A 15,837-nucleotide genomic window follows, 5' to 3' on the forward strand; every position below is an offset into this window, starting at 1 on the left:
TGAATCAAACCGGTGTTGGGAAAGTTGCTTGTAATTTTGGCGAGCGAGTGCTTGTTTCAAATCCGGACGAAAGCGACTATTCGGGACGTTTTCCATAGTTCCTGCTTTTTAGATCAAAGTGGCGCCGCAGTCTGTTGAAATTCCAGAAAACGCCGGGCACAGAATCCTCAGAGCCGACCCGGGCGGGGTAGACTTCACATCGCAAACCCCAGTTTCGTACGCCCCCCCCATTAAACTACATTTCCCACAATGCGCTTCGGCAACTGCGCAGTCGCGGACTGGTTTATTTGGTACACACACACGCACGCACGCACACACACAGCCGGAAGCGCCGCTGAAATTGACCGAACGGGATGGTAGTTGGTAAAGTTTCTTGTCTTACGTGTTTGGAGAATTCATCAACAACCATTTAGCCTCAAACTCTATTTTAGCGCCTCTTATTATATGTGTATTTGTAGGGGGTTGTATGTGCGAAACGGAGCCCTTACTCGTGACGGTTGTGCTGGCTAACCAGCTAGCCTAGCCGCTAGCTAGCTAAACTAGCATATGGGCCCCTTCATTCAGGTGACAAGCGTAGTTTCTCACTTTCTAGTTACCCCCACCATACTGTTTTCAAATATGTTTGAAAAGCAGTCTGTCCCGCTCTTCTGCAGCTGTCTGCTAATGAGGTGCTGGCTGTGTTCAAACCTTGAGAGGCAACTGGACAAGACTAGGATATGGATAATCTGCTCACAGCTAAGGGTGATGTTTGACAGGCACAGGCTTCATCAATAGTTATGCTGTCACTGGTAAACTCGTAGACAATAATGGCACATTTGTTGGTTGGGTTTTGATGCTTTGCGTGAGTTATTACATTGGCAGTACATTGAGTTATTACATTGGTCCCCTTGGTAATGTATTGCTGAGATCGTGTCGTTTTAAAAGCATTAGGACGAAACACCCACTACTTCGGCCTAAGCTTCTCCCCTTTAGAAATGGTTTCCATGCGATATAAGGCTTGGTAGGTTGACTGTTTACCTTTATCAGCTTGACGTTCATCTTTCAGGGTGTTAGGCTGTTTTTTGTTGTTGTCGAAAAGGTTGGACCTACTGTGGCTTCCCACATACTCCACAAGGGATACATAAACAAATACACATTTATCCAACACTTTTTTTATTAATTGCAGAATCCTTCAGTGTTCATTTATTGGTATATTTATAAATGTAAAAATAAAACTTTGCGTGGTCCATGGGTTCAGGTTAATGTTGGGAGTACCTTGTTCGTTTTTCGTACCTTAGCTGGTTATGTTAAAATGTTGAGTGTTATTTTTTCAGATTGTAACTAAATCTTAACCCGACGAGGATTTTTTAAAAAAAAATCTGTGTTAAAGTTCTTTTATTGAAGATGAGAAATTGTTTCTGAGAATTACAGTGTGGAAGATATCGTTCCTGTAGCAGAGCCCCACCTGGTGGGTAGGCTGTATTGTAGCAGATGTTAATGATATCGTCACGATAAAAAAAAAATTGTACAATACATTTTACCATCAAGCAACTAACTGCTTAGTTTCATATGTTTTATAGAGTACTGAAAGTCATTATTTAGTTGTGTCATATTAGCTCTGTAGGAAAATGCCTTTTGCAGGCTCCCAAAGTCTAGAATAAAGGCTTAACAGTCATACATACGCTGGAAAAACTTCACATTTCCCAAATTCAGTAGTTTGAGATTATTTCTACCATATTTTTAAGTGCTGCAGTGCATGGTTTAGACAGTTTGAACGTCAGTGGTGCCATTAGATCAATTATAGGTTATAGTAGTGGCGTTACCCTTGTCGGGAAACATAATTTCCTAGATAAACAGTTGTAATGATATAATTTTGTTTGTATCGAATCGTCAGTGTTCATAATAGTCCTAGATGGCCACCAAGTGGTAACAACAAAGTATGGCAGTATAGTCTTCCTATGAGACTCCATTAGAGTCTCACAGTAGCACTAACCACGGCACTACATTTGTTTGTGTCAACAGTCAGTGTTTGTGTCCCTGCCCATCTACAGGTGTGATGGTGAGGTGATGTGCCCCTGGCCTGAAGAGTGATCAGGGCAGAGCAGCAATGACTGAGTGCTTCCTGCCCCCCAGCAGCAGCAGCCCTGCGGAGCAGCGCAGGGCTGAGCATCCGGGGGCTGTGGCTCGTACCCCCAGCTCTGAGGAGATCAGTCCCACCAAGTTCCCAGGGCTGTACCGCACTGGTGAACCCTCACCGTCACATGATGGCCATCACCACGAGCCCGCTGATGTTTACATCTCAGACGATGACAAGGAGCACAGCAAGAAGAAGAACAAGTTTAAGAAGAAGGAAAAAAGAAGTAAGAAATGAGGGTAGTGCCAGTGTGTGTGTGTGTGTGTGTGTGTGTGTGTGTGTGTGTGTGTGTGTGTGTTTAATATACAAGCCTGGTTTTGTGTAAATATGCTGACTTTAACCTCAAAATACCTAGGAAAGATCAGTTGAGCACACTCACAGCAGCACTCTGATTCACTAATACACCCGTTACATCTTTTTTCTGTTGGGTTGATTTTCATCAGTATATTTGTTTAATTTAATAGGACAGTGAGGAGTAACAACAGAGACAGGGTGGGGTAAGTGTTAGAGGATAGAGGATGAGGGGCAGTTCAGTCAGATTTGAATTTGTGATGTTGTAGTCAAGCTCTGATTGCACACTGTGTTGCTTTTGTTTTCTGTCATTTGAGCAGGCGCTTTTACAATCTCCCTGTGCTCAGAGTATGACAAGACTATGTCATCAAAATCAGTTGAGAAATATGGAGATTGGTTGACATGAATCTAGCATATCTAATCTCTTTATGGGTGCATCAACTTTTCCATCTCAAGCAAGTGAAAAAAGATTTTTTTGCTATATTTTAGAGATTTAGAGTACTTAAGTGTTTCCATTTTGCTTTTTGACACTTCATTGCTATTCACCACTTCCTGACTTACATAAAATGAATTGCACTGTGATATTGCTGAGAAGCACATCAGCAGTGGTTGAGTGTGAGGGCTATGTTAGATGACCAAATCAATGTTACGTGTTTCCCTCACAAGCTCATTTTGTTTAACGTGTAGGTGGCTGCTACTGACAGCAGTGAAATACTTGACACTGTTTCGGTGAGTGTGGCTTCTGCTGAGTGAAAGTCAGACCTATTGTCCCTCAGTCTCTCTGTATCATGGGTTTTCTGTGTCTATTTATAGCTTTTCCAGCAGGATACGGTGGGAAAAAGGAAGAAACAGTCAGTTTTAAGGCACACCCAGAGCCTTGTGCAGGTGTGTCTTGGGTTGGGCTGTGATATGCAGGGTGCTTTATTGGGAAAACAGTCCAAAGTAGTGATAACTAGAGGGGGGTCGAAAGTTGTAACGAAGCCCCTGACAGTCTGGCGCTAACTGGCGGCTGTTTCCACAAAAGGAAACGTATCAGAACTCCACAGCTTGTTAAGAAATAGAGAACCATGAGGTGCAGTGGGAGTTATGCTAAATCAGTGTCTGACCTCTTTTCCTAGCCCCCCCCCTTCTCCTATCTTCTCTTGCTTACCCATCTCAACGTCTTTTTCGCTGCTCTCACAGCCAGGCTACAGGAAGAGGATGATAAGTTAAACAGAACACTTTCTTTGTCCTCTCCTCACTCTGACCCTCTCTATACCTCCTTGCTCCCTTCCTCTCTCCCCAGCTGAGGGCTACGCCGCCTTTCAAGAGGACAGCTCGGCAGACGAGGCAGAGAGCCCATCCAAGATGAAGCGTTCCAAGGGGATCCATGTGTTCAAAAAGCCCAGCTTCTCCAAAAAGAAGGAGAAGGACTTCAAGGTGAAGGAGAAGGGTCCCAAGGAGGACAAGACTAAGGACAAGAAATCAAAGGACCTGACGGCTGCAGATGTGGTCAAGCAGTGGAAGGAGAAGAAGAAGAAGAAGAAGCCGATGGCGGAGGCGGAGCCTGTGCCAGTGGAGGCCCCCATGTTCAGGCCCATCTTTGGAGCCCCCCTGACTGAGGCAGTCAAGAGGACAGCACTCTATGATGGCATCCAGCTGCCTGCCATTTTTAGGGAATGTGTGGACTACATTGAAAGCTATGGCATGAAGTGTGAGGGCATATACCGCGTTTCAGGTATGGAAACCTCAGTTGGACATTGATTAGTTATAGGGTAATTTCTATTGTATTTTTAAGTTTATTTTTTCCACATTAGCAGGGAAAAACACAGGTAACTGCACATGTATGGCAGCCTCTATATGTCTTTTGTTTAGTCTCTCTCCACTTCACAGTTATTTTTCTGTAATAATCCTCACTTACCACCACCTCAGGCATGAAGTCCAAGGTGGATGAGCTGAAGGCAGCCTATGACCGAGAGGAGTGCCCCTGCCTGGAGGAGTACGACCCCCACACGGTCGCCAGCCTCTTGAAGCAGTACCTGCGCGAGCTGCCGGAAAACCTGTTGGGCCGCGAGCTGGCCCAGCGCTTTGAGGATGCCTGTGGCCGCCAGGTAGAGACAGAGAAGGTGACAGAGTTTCAGAGGCTGCTGGTGGAGGTATTGCCTGGCAGCAGGTTGCTCCTCTCCTGGCTCATCACGCACATGGACCATGTCATCGCCAGGGAGACAGACACCAAGATGAACATCCAGAACATATCCATCGTCCTCAACCCTACCGTACAGGTCAGGGGGAAGGAGTGAATATATGGAATTGGGGATAGAAAATGGAAGGTAGGAAAGATCGAAGGATGATAGTTAGACCACATGTCCTGTTAAATTGGGTGATATTGAAAGCGAGAAGAGAAAAAAAACAGGATGAGCAAACCATCAGCCAGAGATTGAAGCAAGGGACTCACACACCGAAGAATTCCTTCAGCACAAGAAATGTCCTCGTATCACATTGCAACAAGCCAGCAAAGCTGCTCCCTTTTTATCGGATCAGTCAGTTTACTGGTGAAACCCTGGCCCACTTTAAAGGCACTAATGTATTCCCACTGGAGGGGTCTCCATGGCTGCCCCACTTATTTCTGAACCATCAGTTGCGATGTGTGTTGGATCCGCACTTGGTTCAGTTAGTAATGGGGAACAGAATCACTTTTTCATTACTTTAAATTTGATAATAATTTTAAGTATTCATTTGATAAAAGTTGGATTGTTTTCGAAATAACATTGATGCAGAGACATTGTGTCCATATCGAGATTTTAAGTAAAGGTTTGAAAAGTCACAAAAACATTCAGACGTATCTCCGTTAACTGGTTTTAAGCAGTTCAGCAGTCTCCCTGTGGGCATGACTAAATCATCAAAAACATTCAGTAGAAAAAGAGTAGTGTTGAGAAAAATTATTGGCCATCATAGATGTTCAAAAATTGTTCACACAATTTCTTTATCGACAAGTTGTCACCACATGTGAGATATTTCATGTGATATTTCAGAGTTTGATTGTTTTTTGGAGTATTTCCCTCTAGTTTCTCTTGCGTACTACCTCAGAATTTGCATCAGAGAAGCTTAGTTTAAGAGTAACATAATGCTCAAGCTCACAAGCGGTTCAGAGGCAGAGTAGGAGTGTAGATATCAGTTTACATATTGCCATTCGAACATGTTCCCAAGCTCCATGCCGTGTTATCAATTTACTCAATGGCCTCTCTCTCCCCCCATGCACAGATCGGGAACCGTGTCCTGTACGTGTTCTTCACACATGTGAAAGAGCTGTTTGGAGATGTGGTTCTGAAGCCTGTGGTACGGCCACTCCGCTGGTCCAACGTGGCCACAATGCCGGCCCTACCCGAGACTCAGGACAGCATCAAAGAGGAGATTCGCAGACAGGTGCGTTCCGGCTTTAGCCTGGTGTGTTCATTCCCGTCAGACAATTCCCTTACCGCCCGGGATTAATTGGTAGCAAAAATGGGATCATGTCCAGGACCGTCTTACTGTGAGGCAACAGTGCTGAGCCACATTGCCACCCACCACCTTGACAGTGTGACAAGTGGAAGTGCAACACATCTCCTGTCCATATTCAGCAACTATTTAATCATTGCTTTTGCATATTCATGTAGGAAGCACCTATAGATGGAGGAGGTGGCAGGCTGCTTAGATAGTAACAGACTTGTCAGTACTGGATTGCACCAGGTTGACTTGTTTACTGTCAATTTCAAAAGGTGTAAATATTACAGAAAGTAAGGGTAAGAGAAATACGATTATAATGTGTTTACCAGAGGCACAGTTCATTTTCAAGTGCAATCCTGCTGAACCATACCCAGACCAAATCAGGACACGATACATAAATTAGTGTCAGCTATAAAGGTGGCCCAAGTGTCTCTGAGCAAGACATAATGCGTGCTCTCCAGCTTGGAGCTGCTTATCGAAGAGCTGGCCCGTATTACATTTACAGCGCCCACTGATACTGACAAAGTTCCCTGAGGCAAACACAACACTGCTCCCTATTCCTGACTGACCCTGCATTTGAGGAACTCTGGGTAATCATATGATTTGTCCTTGTGTTTCAGAGAGATATGCAAAATAGAGTCTTCATTAGACTGTGTGTTACATTGCTGTGTGTAAGAGCTCCTGAAAACCCTGTTTTAGTTTGTTTTTCTGGAGCTGAAGTGTCATATCAACGTAGCAGGATCATAGATAAGTACAGCATTTTGTCTTTATTGTACACCCTTTTGTTTACTGTGGTAATCTTATCATTCTTTCCTGAGTGTGCCAGTTTGGTCCTTTGTTATGGAGTGTCCCAGTATATCCTGCTGTTTTGTCACTCGTCACAAAAAAAAAAAAAAAACCCAGAGAAATATTGATTTCTGTTGTCCCCCACGCAGAAACAGTTACCATATTAGAATTGTGTGCACGTATCCAGTGATGAAAGTCTTAAAATGGTTTCAAGATGTGAGGAGTTCCTGACTTTGTTTAGAATCAAGAATTTATTTTCTTTCCCAATAAGTAGTATGAATGTAGGGCGTCTGGGTAGCGTGGCGGTCTATTCCGTTGCCTACCAACATGGAGATCGCTGGATCGAGCCCCCGTGTTACCTCCGGCTTGGTCGGGCGTCCCTATAGACAAAATTGCCCGTGTCTGTGGGTGGGAAGCAGGATGTGGGTATGTGTCCTGGTCGCTGCACTAGCGCCTCCTATGGTTGATCGGGGCGCCTATGAACTGGGGGGAATAACATGATCCTCCCATGTGCTACATCCCCCTGGTGAAACTCCTCACTGTCAGGTGAAAAGAAGCAGCTGGCGACTCCACGTGTATCGCAGGAGGCATGTGGTAGTTCCTCAACCCTCCCCGGATCGGCAGAGGGTTGAAAGAGTGGGGTAACTGGCCGGATACAATTGGGGAGAAAAAGGGAGAAAATAAAATAGTGACTGTAACATTTCAGAGTGGTGTCTGTAGGAAACATGTGTACATTTTCAGTGATGTAAGAATATGCAGGCAAGAGGTAAAACAAGTTTACAGCAGTGGGAGAAAAATGGCTAGTAGTTCTTTGCTATGCAGTATTTATGGTCAAGAACATTTCATTGAAAAGCAACAACATTAACATAAATCATATCCTTCCTAGATTTTCTCCTCTGCCTATCTCGTTACCACAAACTTCCCTGTCATACAAGTTCTTCCATACTGGGAATGGATGCAGATGCAGCGGCACATTAACTTCAACTTGTAAATCTCATATACTGCTGAACCTTCAGTTATTTTCTCTGTATTAGTTTAAAAAATGTCAATTGGTGCAAACTCAAAACTACATCTTCCATGTTTTTTTTATTCCTTACATCCTAATTCTCTACTGCTGCAACAGCCAAACATCCCCTGCAAGAGCCCCCTAAGTTTCACTGCTGTCATCGTTCTTGAGTCACATGGTTAGTCTGTTATATCTGTAGTTGAGGCATAGATGCCTTTACCTCTGCTTTCCTACATTATTAATTTAATTGTGTGTGTGTGTGTGCGTGCGTGCGTGCGTGCGTGCGTGTGTGTGTGTGCGTGCGTGTGTGTGTGTGTGTGTTTGTTTTCTCACTCTTAGGAGTTCCTGCTGAACTGCCTGCACAGGGACCTCCAGGCGGGGGTGAAGGACCTGTCCAAAGAGGAACGTCTGTGGGAGGTTCAGCGCATCCTGACCGCTCTCAAACGCAAACTGAGGGAGGCCAAACGTCAGGCAAGTTTGTCTCTGGATAACTTCCTTCATCACTGCAATAATAAGTAATAATGTCCCCTGTTGTGTGTGTTAGTCTATTAGCATTGTCACAGCTATATACGGACAAATATGAATGGTTTATTTTTTACACAGACGGCTCCAGCCACAAGAAAATATAGCCACTAATAGCCTGATGTATTGCATCTACATTACTATTTGTTCCAATTTAAGTATATTTACCTAAAGTTAGCTGGAGTCCAGTACCTGTGCTTTTTGAAACAGGCTGGTGTACATATAAATAGTGGTTGGATGCGTTTGCTCATTGCCTCTGGGATACTTTATTGAGCCCTTTAGGGATCAATAAAGGTTCACAAGGTTTGGTTTGGGAGATTGATTAAAAAACAAAAACCCTGCCATCATGTCCCTTGGTCCCTTACACTTTGACCATATAAACAAATACAACACTAAGTGGAATGCTGGAATCTACTGGAAAGATTATTAGACACTGCTTGTACTGCTTGTTGGTTAGCGTTCAGAAGGTTATGGTCTCCATTCACTGTTTGTCCCATGCCCGAGTAAAGATAATAACCCTGTGCAAGTTGACTAAATTTTTAAGCTTGATTGACAGTGAAACAAAGATGAACATTTGTGGGTAGTTTATTTGCTCACCTTCATCTTCCCCTGTCATCCTGCAGGAGTGTGAGAGTAAGATAGCCCAAGAGATAGCCAGTCTGTCAAAGGAGGACGTTTCTAAAGAGGAAATGACCGAGAATGAGGAGGAAGTGATCAACATCCTCCTGGCACAGGTAAGCGACATGCAAACGCATGCTGGGCTCCTTTGGTTTTGCATCCAATTACAGCTCAATCCCAACAGGAAAATGTCCGCACATGACCGGTGTCCAATTAAAAACGAATTGGAGTTAGATTGGCGCTATCACCATATAAAATTATCACCAGACGATTATCACGCAGAAAAATACGAGAATGATAAATCATATAAGTAATGCAACATTTGACAGATAACACTGACAATCTTCCATCTCATTGAAGATTTGTAATAAGAGATTTCCTGCCCCCACCCCGGTGTTTGTGTGAATGGGAGAGATAGATCAAGGAAGAAAATTGTATTCAGAGCAAAATAACGGTGAGACCTCCACCATCTGCTAGGCCTATATGGTATTTATATATGCAGTATTAGAGTAGCAACAATTTTATATGGTAATACTTTTTCATAGAAAAAATAGCACGATTAATCATGAAAACTGGTGTATTGCAACATCCCTCGTGTACATTTACATTATACCTTAAGCATCTCACTGACGCTTTCGTTCACAGCACTGTCCAGCAAGTGCAAGCATACATTACCAGCTGCCAGTACCAGTATTTAGGAGGTCAGGAGTCGTGATCTAGCAGTGTCAAGAAGTGCTGACTAAAAAACCCAAAAGAAATTGAAAACACCATCCTAACCAATCTCTCCCTAGGTTTATACTCGAACCAGTTTCCTAAATTTATTCAAGGTCTTTTTTTTGTTGTCTCCTCTTTCTCTACCACGTCAGGAAAATGAGATCTTAACAGAGCAGGAGGAGCTGATTTCTTTGGAGCAGGTGCTGCGTAGGCAGATTGCCACTGAGAAGGAAGAGATTGAGAGGCTGCGGGCAGAGATTGCAGATATACAGAGGTAAGCCTTGCTACATGCTGTGATGGTCAACGATACACACAGATCTGTCTTGCTTTGTGCCTTGCTCAAGGCTTACTCAGCAATGCAGACATAACACCAGCCAACCCTTACTGACCAGCTCACATCTAAAATACACTATTAGACTTGCAAGCCAAACCATTCTCTTTTTAAGTCAATCAGTAACTTTTCATGAGATTGGTTCTGGCCTTTCTCTCATTTGGTGCGATTTCAAAAAGGTCGGAAATGGCCGCAGCTTTCAAGGGGCGAGGTAGTGAACACCACCATGCAGCAGAGTTGTGGTGGTGACAGTGGTGCATGGTATTAAGTTGTCAAAATGAAACCAGATCATAGAATGAGTCACATAAGCCAGGCTCGGTGCACGGTGTTCAAGTGTGTGTCGGCTGTTGCAATGGAAATGACTCTGCATGGTAACATGTAGGGAGGGGTGTGTCAGTGTGCACGTTTACACGGAAATGAAACCATAACCGTTTTAATAAAAATCCCTAACCGATAAACGTAAACGTTTTTTTGTTGATTTTATCACGCCATCATTCTTTGCTGTGTGACAAGTGTGAGCGAGATTGAAGCATGGGATGGCGGCTAGTAAAAATCTGTGAAGCCCCATGTGGGAGTTTTTTGAAAAGAACGGAGAAGGAAATAAAGTAAAATGCAGCATTTGTCAGACAGAGCTGGCTCACAACGGGAGTACCGGGTCCATGGTCAACCACATCAGACTAAAACACCCGAGTGAGAAGTTACAGACAACAAGACAACAACAGACGATGCTAGCTTTGGCGAGGTGCTGTGACAAGGCGCGGGGTGCAAAGATAACCAACTTCATAGTGGGAATGGTTGCTGCCCTCGACATGCAGCCCTTGTCCATCGTCGAAGATGTGGGGTTTAAGAGGCTAGTGGAGTACCTTGAGCCAGGTTTTGTATAGCACCGACATACTTTCAAAAATTCACAGAAATCCTGAAACGTGTACACGTTTAAACGGCAAACTTTTCACTGTGTAAACGTGTACAGATTTTAGTACACGTTCACATCCCTAGTAACATGTATGACATGGCTGCTGCCGCCGCCGTTGTTTGCATATCCACTGTATCACATGTCAACTCACAAAGGAGAGAGGCTGCACTGAATTTTGAAGAAAGACCAATGTAATCAACTCACAACAGTGGTCATGGAGTACTAGACTGTCAGTGACAGGAAAAATTGACAACTTTTTTGTCTTCCATTAGCCAGCCTCTCCATCCCTAGGCCACCCTCCACATACTACAGAGCAATGTGACTGGATCATCAAAGTTGTAGGGTCCAACTAGAATAATTGTACAATGTGATGATTTATGCTCCATTTCCTTTTGTCAGCCAAGTATTATTTGTCCAACGTTACATTTTTCCCCCACTGGCCCACTTGGCCAGTAGATTGGTTTTGCTGGCCCCCTTGTATAGTTTCACTTGCCCGGCAGCCAAAAAATGAAGATAACTTTTTTCCATAATTTTGGTGATTTATTCACTGTATAAAATACTATAGTACATCTTGTCTCCTTATGTAATGTATCAAATAAAATAAAATTGATTCTAATGCTGATTAATTTATAACATTTTAACATTATTTTTTATAACATTTGTTTGTGCCTTCAACATGCCACATCGGTGATATATTGGGATCCCGTGTCCACTCCGCTCTTGTTCAGAAGTTTTCATAAGTGGCTGAGGGCCGCTCACTCTTTACGGCATGGTAGGCTGTGTTAATAAGCTTCTCCGTCCTCGGGTGACTAAATATTTGCCCGTCTTGCCCAGATGTTAAGCGGGCACGATGACGGGTTGTCCATTGTCCACTTGGTCATTATACACTGCAAGTGGTTTCTGCTTTTGTCGTGCGTGCTGAGACCATGTTTTCGATAATTGTCAGTCCCTTTAAAAAAACGGACCCCTTCAATTGGCCTTTGCAGGGAATCGCCGGCAAACTGTACAAATATACCACAGTCACTGTTTTCCACCCAAGAGTAGTGTTGCTTCCACAAGAGCAGAAAGCCCTTCTTTCTTTTCGTAGCCTTGTACATTTCTTTCATGGACATTTTTTTGCGTACCGGTATGAATGAATGACTTTAAGGCGGAAAAGATTTGAAGGCACTTACCCATGAGTCAGCTTACCCTGCATAAACTTTTTCTGGCCCTGGGCCATTGGTTATGTCGGACCCCGCATGTTCTGTTGGTCTTCACTCTGAATTCTGTTTCTCCTCATTCAGTCATTAAGTATGATTTACACTGACCATGAATTGTAAAGTTAACTCTAAAACCTGCACTGTGTCTTCCAGTCGGCAGCAGGGCCGCAGCGAGACAGAGGAGTATTCTTCGGACAGTGAGAGTGAGAGTGAGGATGAGGAGGAATTGCAGCTGATCCTGGAGGACCTTCAGAAACAGAACGAGGAACTGGAGGTGAGCGAGACACTGACGAAATGAGATTTTACCTGGTTGCTTGTTGAAGTCAATGTTGTAATCCTTTTTTCGTGTCTGAGTTGTTAACCATGGGTTACATTAGAGTGGATCCAGCCTGAGAGGAGAGTTTTACAAATGTATGATGTCCAGTGCTGGGCAATAACAAATTAAAACGTAAATATCAAATGACAACAGTATATGTAAAATCTCTATTTCTGTCAAATTCAAAAGACTAAATTTGCATCTGAATGACAGTTGAATGGTCCTGAAAGGTAACTGATGTTAACGCACTATTGCCTGATAATCCATTTTTCCAGATCTGAGCATTATTGCTGCAAATGAATGCTGAATTATAAATGATAGATGATTACGTTATCAATAAGCAGATGTCAGATTCTCTTTCTGACTTGTTTTTTTCAACCCAATAGCCACCTTTCAAATAAGAATAGTGAAAACAAACAAAAAATATCAAGTTGTTTAAAGGTAGAATGGGTAGGATTTTCCTAAAAATCAATGTATAGACTCATACAAAAATCATCACCTCTCAATGATCACTGATGACCCACTAGACGTGCGTGGCAGTGCCTGTATCTGCAGAGACCCTGTCCTCTGCCTGTATTTGTTTATTTTGCTGTGTACAGGATCTTTCTAGGCGTTAACCTTTGGGCATTGGGACTCTATAAAAACGCAGCGACCAGGTGCCAGATTGAGATCGTAAGCACGCATCCAAGAGGAAGCCAAGACAATGGTGGACACAGCTCCGAAAAGACGCAAATATAGTGAGGCGAAACGCCAAGCGGACAAAAGTCGTTCCAAAACGAGAGTGAATCTGGGGTCGGCTTTCACCCTCTGGCGAGTGCTGAAGGAGAGGATGGGAGCGACGCGGAGTTGGCCTGTACATTGGGATGCGTTCTGGCAATTGCGGTCAGGGGGCATGTCCTTCGGGTGACGTTGAGCCGGGGCGGGCAAATTTGAATGTTGAGTTTACGAACCACAACCAACAAATCCTACTCATACTACCTTGAAACATAGATCAGTATTCTTTATCAGTAGGTCATACATTTACTGCTGCTTCTGTTTTCCTGTATGTCTTTATTCATCTGTCCGGCACCTTCCTGGTTTAACTGGATATTCTTACTTGATAACCTTTGCAATTTATTGGCTATTTCATCGCTGGGATCATTTATATTTTGCCTGATCTGATTTGCAGATCTTTGCTAATTAATCTTAACATTTACTGAATGGACTTAACTTTACTTTTCCAAGGACTAGGTCCTGATTATCAGGTAACAAAGACTAAATGGACAAATACAACAATTTAGAATGAAACCCTTAGACTAGAGGACTTCTGAAGTACTGTCTTGTTTGTACTTGCTGACTGGCTTTGTTTTCACACAGAACAAAAACACCCACCTAAACCAGGCCATCCATGAGGAACAGGAAGCCATCTTGGAGCTCCGCGTCCAGCTCCGCCTCCTGCAGAGCCACAAACTGCAGCAGGAACTGACCGTCCAGCCCGCAGCTGAGCAGGCTCTGCCTACGCAGCCGAGCCCGGAGGCCCGCAGCGAGGAGCAAACCAAACGCTCTGTCGCCTCCGCTGTCCCGGCAACTGCAGGTGCGGACCCTGCAGCCTCAGCAAATGGCAAAGTGGCCAAGGATCCCTCAAAACCATCGCCGGGCAAAGACAGGAGAGAGACCAACATGTGAGGTGTTGCCTCAGTATGTGTCTGTTGGCTCTGCATTGCTACACATCTCTACGGCCAGTCTGTCCCACAAGGTCACTGCTGGGTCACTGACTTCATTTGGCAGGGAAATTGGAAAACCGTTAACTTGTTCTTTCAGAAGGTCAGCAAGGAAGAATTTGTAGTTTGGTCAGCCAAAATTGTGTCAATACAAATTCAGTACCTTGCTTTTCCTTCTCTCTGTCACACACACATACACAAAATCATAATGTAGGGGTAGTGTAGTCAATGCAGAGGACAACTGGTTGCTGTGGGACCATTCTTACAGACCCTCAGTGCCAAGCGTGTGGGCAGGAAGAAGACAAAGGCAGAAGTGAGGGTGTTGATAGATTAATGGGGCAGAAGAGAATCAAGGTTGGCACCCTGCAAATGACGTAATTAAACTTTATTTTCTTTTGGTCTTCCTTATATCCGCAGTATATAAGGTTTAAATTCTGTTGCTATGATTCGCTTTGGCCCTTACCTAGATTTGACACGGTAGGATCGCAACCACTGTGCCGTAACTGAAAACACCAGACTGGACAAGTTGCCCAAGAGAACCACTAATACAAAAGCTCTCTGACTTACCTATGAAGAATTGATGACTGGTCTGTGTGTTATATATTTAAGTCGTACTCTGGGTGATATGAAAGACCTTTCAAGGAAATGCATTGATTTTTTTTTTAATACTTTGCTTTTTAGTAATATATAAATGTTTATTTGAAATGCAAATGCACAAAAGCGGAGCCTGATCCATTGGGATGGAAACACGCCCACTATTCATACCCGGCAACGGTGCACGCGCCGCAACGCAACGCGAACCAGCACTGCAACACTTAATGCAGCTGGAGGCGTCGTTTTACTAACTTGAATAACTTAATAATCGACATGACTTGTCGATAATAACATGAATTCGCTTGCCAGTGCAATCTCATGAGTGTCCCTAGTCCTGCTCTTATGTCAAACGGCCTGGGAGACTTTTAACCCACTGGACAGTTTGAACAACAGGTTACGTTGCGCGTTGGGACACGTATATTTTTGCCGGGTATTCGGTAGTGTTTTTTTTTTTTGTTTTTTTTTTTTACCTTCGTGCTCGTAGTACCGGGGGCATTGCTTGTAAATCAGTCTAAAACTCAAGATTACAAGTCAATCATTTCAGAATAAATGGTCTGTGACTATTGCAAAGCACTGTCTTAAACGATGTCCGCCTGGTCTCCGACACGGAGAGCAAAGGCTCGGCCTATGTGCTCCCGGTTCATGTACATTACTGTAAACTTGCAAACATACTGTATTTTCAGCTCTTATTTTGTTTTGTCATGTGTCCCCTCTGTTATTGATGTCCCCTCTGTTATTGGTGGTCATTATGGTGTAGGGTCATGTGACCGCCCTTGTGTTCGAAACGGGCAAATTGATGCAATCTTTTATGTTGGGCTCAAAATGTTCATTGTTGCTCTGTGATTGGAATCAGATTAATTCTAGATTGGGCTCATAAACTTCTCATGAGGTTATTTTCTTATCGTTCCAGGCTTTTTGTAGCTCATCGTTGCAGACAAAATAATGCTGTGAAGAATAAAGTTTCAATCCAAACGAACTGCCTTGGTCTCTGTTCAGTCTGTAGACCTCGAGGTTACATATCCGACACTCTCCCTCTCTATTTCTCTCACTTTTCTCAGTGCGAGTGATGTGTGACGTGTGAAGTAATCTGTTATTCTAACTATAATGGGTTAACGTCTCCCAAGTGGTTTTATACGAGAGCAGAACAGGGGAAAATATAATTTCCGCTCATGTGATCGCGCTGGTGAGCGAATTAATGTTATTTCCATCATGTTGAGTTGTTAAATTATTCAAGTTAATAAAACGACATCTCCAGCTGCATTAAATGTTGGT

At 43.6% G+C, this 15,837-nt stretch overlaps 1 protein-coding gene across 2 annotated transcripts; it reads left to right on the top strand.

Annotated features, from left to right (window-relative positions):
• The first annotated feature begins 299 nt into the window (after positions 1–299).
• Positions 300–15,532, top strand: ralbp1 (ralA binding protein 1). 2 transcript variants are annotated; one of them, XM_056293083.1, is made up of 11 exons: positions 324–363; positions 1,411–1,447; positions 2,031–2,339; positions 3,690–4,121; positions 4,316–4,665; positions 5,645–5,806; positions 7,998–8,129; positions 8,804–8,914; positions 9,665–9,786; positions 12,109–12,229; positions 13,628–15,532. In XM_056293083.1, the coding sequence occupies exons 3-11, from the start codon at positions 2,087–2,089 to the stop codon at positions 13,934–13,936; spliced, it is 1,992 nt and encodes a 663-aa protein (XP_056149058.1). In that variant the 5' UTR covers positions 324–363; positions 1,411–1,447; positions 2,031–2,086; the 3' UTR covers positions 13,937–15,532. The 2 variants fall into 2 exon arrangements, with proteins under 2 accessions (XP_056149056.1, XP_056149058.1); XM_056293081.1 differs by lacking the exon at positions 1,411–1,447 and having other exon boundaries at positions 300–363.
• The last annotated feature ends 305 nt before the right edge of the window (positions 15,533–15,837 follow it).

Source organism: Lampris incognitus, chromosome 14 (genome assembly GCF_029633865.1).
Source record: "Lampris incognitus isolate fLamInc1 chromosome 14, fLamInc1.hap2, whole genome shotgun sequence".
Taxonomy (NCBI): domain Eukaryota; kingdom Metazoa; phylum Chordata; class Actinopteri; order Lampriformes; family Lampridae; genus Lampris; species Lampris incognitus.